A 12,795-nucleotide genomic window follows, 5' to 3' on the forward strand; every position below is an offset into this window, starting at 1 on the left:
ATGGCTAAGTCAAGCTCTGGTTGTTCTGTTTTAAACTGTTTCCACAGCTTGGCTAATATCCAATGTAGTAACCTTAGAGGAACCATGGAAAGAGGTAGTGAAAAGCCCCACAACTTTCTGGTATTGGGGTCAATGAATTGTAATGATCCACTCACAGGAACATGCACTGAATTTTCTATTGTCTATTCCACCTCTGATACTCATTTTCCTGTGAGTCTTGATGCTTTGCACAGCTCTTGTGGACAGTTGTATTTGCCCATGGTCATATTCCCACTACTGAACTGAAGGTGAGTTTGTATGTTCTAGTGAGCGGAGGTAATGTCTACACGCCACTAAAGAAAGGCAGTCCTGGGAATTCCTCAGAAAAATAAGAAGAGTTGTTTTCTATTGCTTCAGCTCATTAAATGAGCTTAGCATTTGTCCAGAAGAGTGCCAGAGCCAATACTGTGAGATAGGGGTAGAACTCTCTAAGCTTGGGATGTGAGCAGAACCTCTTTTAGTGACTACTGGCTCTTAGATGAGTTTTGCTGCAACGTGAAACTTCAACCTCAGACTTTTAAGACTTGAACATCAATGCTTCTGTGGCAGCATTCATTTTGTGATCAGTTTACCTGCTACAAAGGCATACTTTGCAGGTATTCCCAAAGCTACTGGTCATATGCTTGGATATATGCAGTTCACCCTGAATTGGCTGTTTCTGTATTTCTTTGCCCTGTCTTTATGTTCAGATGAGTGGTTTGATTACATTTACACTGCTCTGAAGTCTTCCGGACTACTTAAACTAGGGCATAGTTTGGCTGATGCTAGCTTTATTTAAAAAGCTTGCCCGTTGACTATACTACAGACTATTCTTTTATACAGAATAACATAATGAGGGTACCCACTACGTCTTAGTTTTGTTAATTTTGGAAGTCTACTTAGAGGATAAGTTACTGCCAGGAATGTATGAATTGAACCCTTAATGACTTGCATATTATTTGAAAGAAATCCATGTGTATCTTTTATCCCTTTCTGAGCCAACTTCTATGGGTTGTGCTCAGGTAAAGGTAGAAACTTGAATAAAATCACCTACAGGGCTGAAAGAGGATTTGACACAGCAACAGGGTTGGAAAGGAAATACTGCTATGTGTGTCATACCATCACAGTAACCTTCGTTTTTCACTTACTCTCACCCAATATAAAAACATTCATTAGCAAACATTTCCTTAGCAGGTTTTGGGCCAAAGAGCTTACAGTCGTAGAAGTGAAAAACAATGAGAGACAACATGAATTACTTTCTTGAGTCTAAAAAAGTGACTATTAGAAAAGTACAAGAGGTTAGTGGCAACTAAGAAAGAAATCCTTCTTTTGATAATTTGAAGTTAAATACCACAACCGTAAGTCAAGTCTTGCTGTCAGTCAAGTGGTGTAGTGTAATACTTATCTAACTTGTCTGAGGTCTTTACTTATGCAATTTCATATTGACATCAGTGTCAGACTATTTGAATAAGATCTGAAGATAAAGCTCTCAGAAACTGGTTTGAGTGGAATGACATTGAAATATCTAACTCAATTATTTCAATTAGATGCTGTGCAATTACTTGGTTTAAAATAAAGGAACAATTTCTAAACATAAACACTGTGGGTTTCAGTGTGTGGCTTTACATTGACGTGTCTTGGAAAGATAACAGTCCAGTCCTCTGATACTCCAGGTAAGTAATAAGCAGCTTCCTCCCATCTTGAGGCTGAGATGATCCCTATCTTGCCATAGTTACAACCACACCTGCAAAGTATCTAAGGAAATTAGTAGCTTTCTTACTCTGGCCAGAAAAAAGAACCAGTGATACTGGCTTTACTGTGTGATATCTGTATTTAAGATTGCAGTGGTGTAGAAGATAGGTAAGAGGATATAGCACCTTTTACTTTTCTAAAACAGTTTTAGATCTTGATGACCAGAAGAACAGTTTGTTTACAAATGCTGTTATCACCTGACTACTACTCAGATAGACAGCTTGGTATTTTGTTCTAATTAATATTGGGTGTGCTGAAATAGTTGTCTAGAAAGCTTTCAAAGATCTAAAATAATTTCAAATTAGCTATCTTGTTTTACCCCAAAAGAATGGAGCAGGAGGAAAAAGTGAAATATTAGAAGGTGTTTATTTGTAAACTAAATATTTCAGTTTTCAAAGGTCTCTAAATTTGATGTTTCAAAGGTCTCTAAAATATTTTGGAGATGAGCTAGGGGAAACATTATTTTTTTTCCCAATTTCTGAGAACATTTTGAATTTTTTTTTGTTTAAATTTGACTATAGACAATTCTTTTCTCAGATTACTATAATTTTTGTGACCTAGCCATCACATTGGGCAAGGTACAAACTGATTTACTAGGCAAAGAGAAAGCAACTGTTGTCTCCTGTTGTCACTGTCTGGCACAACAAGAAGGCTCTGCAGTCTTGTACCTCCATCTTCTCAACAGTGTGGCTGCATCGAGCCCTAGGAAAACACATCACTTATATTCCCTTGACAGCTTTCATGAGATGAATGAACAAACATTCTCAAACAAAATCATAGGAGATTTATATTTATAGGACAGTGTTTCAGTAATTGCCTTCTTTGCTTGTGAAGCTGTTAGGGTTAAGCATGGCAGGACTATGAAGACACTGCTTCACTGAGGGCAGATTTTTGTACACCAAAGCTGGAACATGTTTGTATGAAATTCTGTTGCCATTGCTGAGGTAAACCATAAACTCCACTAAAGGAATTTTTCTTACCTTTTGTAAGTTTATGTCAGCTGTAGGATGAACCAAAGCACAGCCATTTAGAGTTGCTACCGCTCTGCTGCTTGGTTTCGCGCAGCTCAGCTATAATTCTGAGTAGCTTCTTTACGGGAGGCTGTTAGTGAGCAGCCCACTGAGTAAGTTGCATGAAGCTGAATACTGCTTTAATTAACTTTTATTTCTTGCATACTAGGAGCAGCATGGGCTTACAATCCTTCCATTCCGATTCTGTTTCACATACTTTATTGTGTGCATTATCTGAGTGCCAACGGGTAGCGTATGAAGCAATTTAACCTTGATGTAATTTGGTATGTCTTTCTATCTCTTCGCCCTCACAGCTTATTTCCAATTACGTTTTTAATGTTAATTCAGAAAAGAAATAAGTCATAAGGGTGGAATGAGACCAGCCTAATTAAACCATATAATCATTGTGGAATCCCTCTTTGTCTCCTGAACAGCATTTTAGAAACCGAAACTGCAGATATAGTGTTACATTTTCTGAATCTAATTTCACTAGTAGAAGCCTGGCATGAGAGGGAGGACTTTTTATACTGCCTTGCTGATATTGCCTACTGTTTAGCTACTTCAGCATTGGGCTGTGCCCTCTTTGGTTTAGATCTAACCTTTTAGTTTTGTCCTTCCCTCTTTATGCAGTTGGCTTTCTTTGTGTTACTTTCCCCATGCAGTACATTTATATCATGTACTCCATCTCCCTCGTGTACAGGAGGAAATGGACATAGTACTTGTCAGCGTGCTTGTTGGTAAGCAACACAAAATGTTTTATGTATTTTGGCGATGTTGGTTTACTGGAAACATTAACTTCTTGGAGGGCCTATTGGAAAACTTCGTTCCGTAGCTCTCAAAAATAACTTTTGCACCTTGATTTGAATACATTCTGGGAGGATTTCTTTTTTTCCTGTTCCATTAAGACCTGGGTCTCCCTGCTGCAGCTATTCTGTTTTTAATGTATTGTTCTGTTTCCAGGCAGACATAACTCTATTTGAGTGGAGTTCATTTTTCTCTGTCTGTTTTTCCATTTGCCTTCTTTTAAGGAGGTAAAATTGTCAGGCTGCTACTTTGGTTTTTAAGTTCACTACAGCAGCGGAACCTGTGATCAAAGCTGCAACAGCAATATAAAGTAGAAAAACCAAAACTCCACTCCAACTAAAAGCTTTTTTTCCTTTTTTTCTGGAAAGGGGACAATGCAGATTCCTGTGTCCAAGGAAGCGTGGTGAAGAATGCTTGCACTGCAGACTAAACTGCTCCTGTAAAAATGCCCTAGTGAGGCTGTCAAAACAACGTTACTGCAGGAGCGCAAGACTTGCATGGTTAATTGCTCTGAATCCCAGATTGCTTTCTGATGAGTTTGGCTCATTTTTCTGGGAGCTTTTTAGGTGCCCTTTGATTTACTGCACGTACACAGCAGACCTTTATTTGAGCTATCTTTTTTTAGTGTTTCAAAGATATCAATCTAAGTAAGCACTCAAGTTCTCACCTTGCTGCTTGGGTAAGGCTGCATCCATTCCTCACTGCTAGCACAGAGGCTGAGCCACAGCAAAGCCTTTGTGAAATGTCAGTTTGAGCTGTTGATTGTCACTTACATAAGCCCAGGAGCATCTGACAAACTGAATTTCAATTGATGACAGTTTGTTTTTTTTTTTTTTTGTGGAAAAATGCTTTAAAAAGTGGTTTAAAAGTGATCCACAGTGTGCATCTGAGTTTCAGAAAAAAACTAAAGCCAGAGATTTCAATTAAGCCTATTTTCCTAATGAATTATTGTGTTTAAGTTTCAGGTTTTTTCCTTCTTTTGCCAAAAGCCAAACTCATAGCTGCTATTCAGTGAAAATTAACTCTTGACACTCTCCCTTTCCATCAGTGTAAGGTATCCACTGCTTATTTGGTGAGGCTTGGTCCTATTTGATATTAGTCTTCTCCAGAGAGGATGCATCTTACTGCAAACTTATCGTGGTCTTCAGGCCTTTTCCAAGTCTCGGTCTGCATGATGTCCAACACGAAATTGCAAGTGTGGACAGCCAGAACGGATTTCCTGGATCAATGTCCTGGCAGGCAGCTCTTGGGTTGTCTCTCAGCAGTTCACAGTGAAGCGGTGGAGAAAGTCATGCCTGTACAGTCTCCAGAGGATGACTTTGGAGCCACCACTGCTACCAGCAAGCTGATGGGGGTATAGGGTGGGAAGCTGGGAGATGTGAAGTTGTCATCTTGTTCTTCTTATAAGAAGTGTGTAGAGGGGGAAAACCCAGGAGGTTTTCAGCTTTCCATTTCCCCATCAATATTTATCTCAATTTCATCAGCATTGCCGCATTGGCCAGGTAATCATCCAGTAAATGCTTCAAAGTAAGGAGACAATTTGCTGGTTGGCAGAAAGATTCCCAATTATATATTAAAATAAGTACCTATTGTAGGGAGAGTTGGAAAGAGCATTCAGAATTGGGTTGGTCTCCTGCCAGAAATTTTAATAGCTGAGATTTGGCTATCCTCTCCCTTTGATTTCTGAGTATTTGATGGAAGAACTTAAAAGCTCCTGAAAACTGATGTGCCAGCTAGTAGGGGAGTGAAGAACGACTTTCTGAGCATGGCAGAATCCACCCCAAAAACCTGGCAGGACTGTGTTGAGGCAATAACAAATTGTGAGAGGTAATGAAGTGACAGACAAAGATGTGGCAACTGCAGCTTTCCTCTCATCTCTGACATTGCAGGTCTTTCCCTCTCAAACGTAAGCAGTCTCTTCTCCACACAGAGGAGGGAGAGGGTGGAGCTCAGTGCCTGTATAAATTATATGTGTCCTTCAGGTTATTTCAGCAGGAACAACAAGTTGTGATCCTGTTTGTCAGCTGTTACCCAAATTGAGTTTTCTGTTGCTGTCGCTATCTTGCATGTCATGTGGAGCCCACCAGCCAAGGTAAGAGAATTGCAGCTCTGTGCTTTACTGTGGCCTGGCACCTTGCTGTTGGGACCTCCCTGCTCCGGTTGTCGTGAGCAAACTTCTTCCTCTTTGCATCTGATGAGATGCAGACAAACTGCTGCTGGGGCGATGTGGCAGGCTTGTCTTGAACTTTGCAAATTTGCCATTTTCCCCTTTTAATTCACAATACCTAATGTGTAAGCAAACATAGTGAAAATGTAGAAAAAAAATCTGTTCCTCTTCTTGTATTGTGAGCCGTACATGCTGAAGTGAACACTGAGAAGGAGGAGAGGACAGGCCTTGATGAGTTTACTTTGCTCTAAAATGAAAGTGCTTTAAACCCTACTGCATGCTTTTCTCAGGATAGCACATGTTCGTTGCCTTCCCCAGTTGAGAAAAAAAGAACAGCTTGTTCAGGAACAAAGCATAACTTATGTTACTTTAGCTGCAGGGCAGAGTTCTAACGAGCTATTTGGCTGATTTAGCTGTCTTTAATGTAATGTTTACAGCATCTGCGATACTGGTGGAAATTTTTCATGTGAGGACTAGAGTTCTCTAATAGTAAGTTCCATTCAGAGATTTTAACTGATAATTTTTAGTATAAATCAACAGAATTATTAACTGAGAGTTATTTTCTCATGTATATCTTTAAAAAGTAATGGATGTGGTGTTGAAAATTTAAGGTGTGAATTATTTACGACTAACCATTTTCATGTATTGAACCTTATGTCAAATTTTGCAGCAAACAAAAGAAATATGGTTTTAAATACAGTGAGAAACAATGTTACATGCTGTGGCTTGTAGAGAATCATTAGTCATTAAGAATAAAGAATACTTAATACACTTGTGCCGTAGTAATACTTACAGGTGAAATTAAAGATTCAGGAAAATATCAGTACCTTGAACAGATAGCTCAAATGATAGATTAAAGCTATTCAAACATTAAATATTTAGGGTAGAGAATATAAATTATAAAGATAATGTACTTTCTGGATAAAATTTGTATCTCGTCTATCTACTTATTAGATCCAGAGCTATTTGTCTCTCTTAGATGTAAGTATTATCTCTTGAATTTAAATAACATTGTTGTATCTAATAAGATAATTCTGAATCTGATAGATGAGTAGGTAGCTTAGATATAATTTTATCTACAAAGTCTCAATTCCAGGGAAGTTCTTGCATTTCATCCTAATGCTGCAACTGCTATTCCACAAGTATAGACATACTCCTGGTTAATAGGTAGCACTGCCAAAAGGTTAGAGTACGAGCATAGGTTCAGGTCAGAAGGCTATTCCTAAGGAAAGAGATTAGTTCAATAGCACAGGGAACTCTGCCACTCTGTCAGGAAAATGCATTTTTCTTTATGTGTAAATAGGTAAGTAGATAAGGAAATCAGAACAGAGTGGTTTTGTGGGTGGTGTTTTTTTTGTTTTACATTAAAAAAAGCAAGTTGTTTAGAAAAGTGTGTACCATCTTGGTGCAGAACTGATGGACGATATTAATTTACAACTTGCTGGGAATGTTTTTGATGTTCATAACAGGGCCTTCTGTTCAGACAGGAATAGTCACTCTTGTAGAAGTTTTATTTTGTGAACTATTTTCTATTTTGAATAGAATAATTTTTGTGTGGTTAAATACTCAGAAATTCTATCAATACAAAATCTCAAAGGACCCACTCAGACATGTAAAAAGATGACTAATGGAACATGAACAGGGGATGCATCTCACATCCACAATGACTCTTGAAACAATTAATCAGGAAAAACATGAAATTATAGTAAATGTTTATAAGGCAAATTAGATTTACTCACTAACTGTTCAACTTCCAATGATAAGATTTTGGATAGTTGTGATTCCCTAAGGGAAAGAAGGCTTTTGTGGCCATGCTCTCTCCTTCTATCCCCCCTCCTGGTTTTGCATACTTCTTAAGTCAGTTGTTTTTCTCACCAGAACTTTTAATTCCTCTAATTTTAATGAAAATAAGCAGCTGGTCAAAGGGCAAATCACTAGCAGTACGCTCACTGATGGAGGGGCTGGTAAGCTCAGCCTATATTAGGTGTCAAAGAATCTATGTGGAAGAAAGTGCTTTGGAACCAGAGTGGTCATGAAGCTTTTCTATAGTTTAGAAATGTATAGCTTTAACGTTAATTTGATAAAATGCCAAGTTGTAGATAAACTAATTCCTCAGTATCTAAGATAAAGTAAATAATAAGAACATGCCAACTGTTTACATTTAGTGTTAGGTCTTGTACATAAGATATTGTGCTGCTTCTAGTACACTGCTGGAGAAAGAAAAAGTAATCCGTGGAATGAAATAATTATTCATGTCTGAAAGATACTGATAAAGCTAAGTGATAAATCCTACATCTATTTACAGAATGTCAAAAGACAGAGAGCAAACTCCTCATGTAAAACTTGATATAGCTTGTTGTTATTCCGTGGTGGTAACTCTGCTCAGAGAACTGCTTAGGGTTGGTGTAGAGAGAGTGAAAGGCTGAGATTCTAAAAAGTCTTCCAACATGTGCAAACCAAAGACTTTTTTTTTAATTAAATAGGAAAGGAGGGGAAGGGGAAAACATAGGGAAAGGGGGGAAAAGAAAAACAAGTGGTGATGGGAGGGTGTTCCCAGATTGACAGGTGCCGCAGAAAGTAACCCCTCGAAGGATAACTGTCCAGTGAATGTAGCCATGAGATCTTATGCTAGCAGCAGCATGGAGGGGCAGTGAGCGAAATCAAAGACAAGAGCTGTTAGCAGGTTTTTCTTCTTTCACTGCATCCTAAGACTGTCTTGGAAGGCTTCTTCTTATTAATGTGCTTTGAAAAGATTTCGTACTCTTCAAGTTATCTTTTTGGGATGAAAAAGGTTGAAGTTACTAACTATCTGTAAGCAGTAGAACTATGTGCTCACCTGAAGCTGACTGGCATATCACTGGTCTCTGAAAAGCAGACAATATGCCTGCAAATGTGTATTATTGCAATCAATGACATGTTTGCAGCAGGTGTGAATTTTTAGCTTGTTAAGATTTGACCCAGCTGTGGCAATTCTGCCATAACATATTTTCTCCTGTTTATTGACTTTCCTGTGTTTTAGACCTGAAATGGCTCCCCCAAACTTGCGTTGAGAGTACAGAAATGTAGTTTAATGCTAAATGCTATCAAGTGAAAGAAGGTGGTTTTGTTTATTCTTTATTTTTTAGCTCATCCTTTGGGACTCTGAGCATGCTCCTATTTATTGGTCTGGAGTGTTAATGTCTAGGTTGCAAACATACATGGGTAGTTGAATCCTGCACTCTACCTTTGGCCTTGAAGTGGCACTTCAAAATTTCCAGCAATGGTAGAATGGTGCACTTCTGGGGAAGCTGCCTTTGGCTCTGGATAGTTACAGAGGGATTTTGTTGCTCTCTGTGTGACTATGCAGAAAACTATGGTTCTCCCATAACTAGAAAGAGCAATACCAGTACACCTGCAAGACTGCCAAGAGCTGTCTGAATATGGTGTCTGTGCTTTTCAATTGGCATTAATAATGAAATCACACATTGCTTTTTGTGTTATGAATATAGCAAATGGCATCTCTAACCACAATCAGTTTTTTTTAGAAGGGTACTAGCAATTTTGGGCAAAGATGTTATTTTAGACCACACAAATCAGACCCTAATACTCTACTCTGGGCCATTGTAGAAGAAAATTAGCTCCACCTTCTTCTGTGGAAAAACAGAATTTACTGAATTCTGACTGGTTATCACAGGCTGGACTAACTGCAGTCTTGGAAACAGGATGGTTTCCCTGGGGATTTGGCATAGCCCATAGTGTTTATTATGACGACATTTATCCATCTGAACCTGTTTATCTTTTACCCTGCAACAACACAAGGATGAAAACATGACACCTATCACAATTGAGAGTACTCTGATGATGGACAGCAGATATGCAATTTTTGTAAGCAATTAAGACATTTTCAGGACACAAGGTTCAAAGCAAATTGCATATCAACATCTGTTTCTTCAGTGAAGGCAGACTCTGAGAATGGTTCGGACTTCTGTTGAGCAAGGGGGAAGTTGGTTATTAAATAACACAGAATTAATGTTTTAATTAAAATACATCAGCCCTGTAATTGGCTACATAATCCAATATTTCATGTTAATGAAACCCTCTAGGAATGCTGACTGAGTGTTCCAATTGGTACTTCTATGTTAAATAACTATTTGCACAGGAAAATTAAAGTAAAATTCTTTCAGTGGGCAACTGGAATAATATGGAGTTGTCCCATTTGTAACTTGTAGTGTCCATGATCCATTAAACTCAGAAGGTTTTAACTATCTCAGTTCAAATTGGAGAAAGACATATTAGAAATTATTCTTCTCACACAAGAACATGTGCGTCTTGCATTTTTATACAAGATATGTTTCAATCAGCAGTTAAGAGATAAAAGATAAAACATTCAACAATTAAAAAGACATTAACACGAAAAAGAAGGGAATATTTTCCTGTTCTTATTATTAAGACTGTTACATATCTGTTTATGTGCGCTCATTCAGGCTTATCAAAATGTCTTTAGAAAATGGCAAATGTTTTCTGACCATGTTTGGTTGGGAAGCTTAATCTTTTGTTATAGTTAGGAATGAGTGGCTTGAAATAAACGTTGCAATGATGGCTTGCCTACAATAAAAATAAATCTCATGTCAGGAAGAGAAGTGGTTCCATTCCCATTAGATATTTTCAAGATACCTAGAGATGCAGTATTCTGTAATACTGTGCCTCCAAAGCAGGATGCTTTTTTCTTCATCCGAAGTGTCTTTGCTCAGCCTATAGTCTACTCTTGCAAAAGTGTGTTCCTCTAGATGCATTTTGGTGAGCTTGGCCTACGTATGAGCATAATGAAAATTTAGTTCTATTTGGGATGCAAAGTCAAAAGTTTGTAGAGCACTGTGTAACTACCATGTTCGGGCCTTATGTCAGTGCTGTGCCAGGACCCAGGCAGGCGCCTGCAAGTTCCTGGTATTGCCTTCTAAAAGCCCAGTTTTAACCTTGGCAGAGGACCTTGGGCAGATTGGCAGTACAACCATCACCATGGCTGTGCATGTATTAAGTTGTATGAAAATAGACATTTCTGGGATGACTACAAAAGCTTTCCATACCATTGGCTGAGTCTACATTTTCTTTCTCTGTCTTCACTTACTCAAGCTACTCAGCAAATAGCCTGGTGTGCAATTGTGTTATTATCCTAGTGTGGCATACATCCTCTGGAGGGTGGTCCCCTCACTTCAAACAGACAAACAGGACAGACCATCCCTTTTACTGTTCAAAATACATACTCTTTTTGTGTTCTGAACTGTTAAAACTAATTGCATTTGTTTTCTTTGCAGATGAAGCTTTGCCCCATCCACATGCTTTCCGTAAGAATCATACAAGCTAAGAACATCAAGTCAAGAGACCTGTGTGAGTTGTGGTTTGATTGTGTTTTTAGTCACCTCCAGAGTTTACACAGTGAGCAATGTTCCTAAGTTCCGAAGGTATACAAACAATGTGCATAAAGCACAGCAATAGTAGTATTAATGCCAGGGCTATAATTAAATCAAATGCCTGAGGTATCACTAGATCGGAGGATATATCTAGTGGCATTTCAGGGAACTGGTAAAAAACAAGACTTCTAGGTGAATTTCCTGGGCCAACAAAGGAGGATGGACCTTGTGAAGACACTGTACAGACTTACACAATCTGTAAATCTGCTAAATCTTGTTTGGTTTTGATGTTCATAATTGGTATAAATCATATAATGAACTGTAATTTTGCCACACAGGCCTTGTATTTAGGGATCTTTTATTGAAATATATCAATTATACATGACAATCAAAGGTAAATTTGAGAATTTCAAACCTTCTGAAACAGTATCATTTGGGGTATTTTCTGTTCTCTCATGACCAGTTGTGTTAAAATATATTGATAGTTTCTGGTTAAGAAGGGCCTCTGCAGATCCAGCCTAAGCACACACTGAACATGCAGGCAAACCAGACTTTTCCGTGTACTTTTGTATTCAGCTTTCTTTAACTCATTATCTCACCCTCACAGCCTCCTATGGCTCCTTCTCAAGATGTACAAGGGACAAGTCGTTTGGCTGCTATTTTTGCAGAGGTCTCCCATGAATTCCTCAGTCAGAATAGAGACTTTGAACTGCCTTTTCTCACACTCTTGAAACCTCTGGTCAGTGTACTCCTCTAGTGAAAAACAAGTTCTGCCGAAAAGAACATCACTTTGCCATGAGTTACTTGAGTTACAGCTGAGACCATTCACATCTTGCCATGCAGGGCTGAGCACAGCCTTGACCAAGCCTGGACGCAAGGGAGACCAGAAGGAGTAGATCTCCTGCTTGTTGACTAACTGCCTACTGAAAGTCTTCCTTATCTCCTGGAAATGCCACTTAGCAGTGTCCACAGGTGGACTAGAAAGGTGGTAGCATAATGAGGCCTGTGTTTCTGGGTTGCAATGATGTCTTCTGTCTACTCTATTGAAGGGACAGTTCCACTTTCCTGCCAAAACCTTGCGGGGCAATGTTATTCACTGCTTGATACCAGTCTGAAGTATTTAGGCATCTCAAGCTGCAGTAGACATCTTCAGTCAACTCCAGACTCCAGCTCTGAAAGACATCACCTTGGAGGTTTCCTTTCACACCGTTGTCAAGCTTCACAAAGTAAATGCGCTTTCCCACCCCAGCTCTTCCCAAAGGACAGCTGCCTGATGCACTGACTGCACTAACCATGAGGAGTAGATATAGGCTGGAAGCGAGATGAAGGTTTTCAACTCCTTCATGCCCTTGTGTTCTTGGGCTCACACTGGCCTTTAGCTGCAACGGATCTTCTCTCATACCTAACTTTTGTAGACAGCCGTGATGTCCCCTCTGCATGTTGTGTTGCTAGACTGAGCAAACTAGTCTCCTGTGGTCTTTGTAATATGCATTCTCCTTTCCTGTAATCTTCCTAACAGCTCTTTTTGGAATTAGCTGTAGTTTGTTATTCCTTTCTAACGTAGTTGACTGGAATTGAGGGAATATACTCAATGAATGGACAGTGGGGTCTTTTATACCTTTCTTTTCACATGGGAAACGTGGCTCTTAGTGAACTT

At 38.9% G+C, this 12,795-nt stretch overlaps 1 protein-coding gene across 4 annotated transcripts in view; it reads left to right on the forward strand.

Annotated features, from left to right (window-relative positions):
* Positions 1-5,566: 5,566 nt before the first annotated feature.
* LOC104067316 (cytosolic phospholipase A2 beta) overlaps positions 5,567-12,795 on the forward strand; it is a 39,430-nt gene continuing 32,201 nt past the window's right edge. For 2 of the 4 annotated variants that reach the window (XR_008450258.1, XM_009570045.2), the window contains exons 1-3: positions 5,567-5,676; positions 11,043-11,115; positions 12,188-12,364. Coding sequence is in view for 3 of the 4 variants with exons in the window: in XM_009570045.2 (XP_009568340.2) it covers positions 5,656-5,676; positions 11,043-11,115; positions 12,188-12,364 (271 nt within the window). In the remaining variant the exon portion in view is untranslated. The remainder of the gene's footprint in view (positions 5,677-11,042; positions 11,116-12,187; positions 12,365-12,795) is intronic. The other 2 variants (XM_054069166.1, XM_054069167.1) reach the window with 2 other exon arrangements.

Source organism: Cuculus canorus, chromosome 5, assembly GCF_017976375.1.
Source record: "Cuculus canorus isolate bCucCan1 chromosome 5, bCucCan1.pri, whole genome shotgun sequence".
NCBI classification, from domain to species: Eukaryota; Metazoa; Chordata; class Aves; order Cuculiformes; family Cuculidae; genus Cuculus; species Cuculus canorus.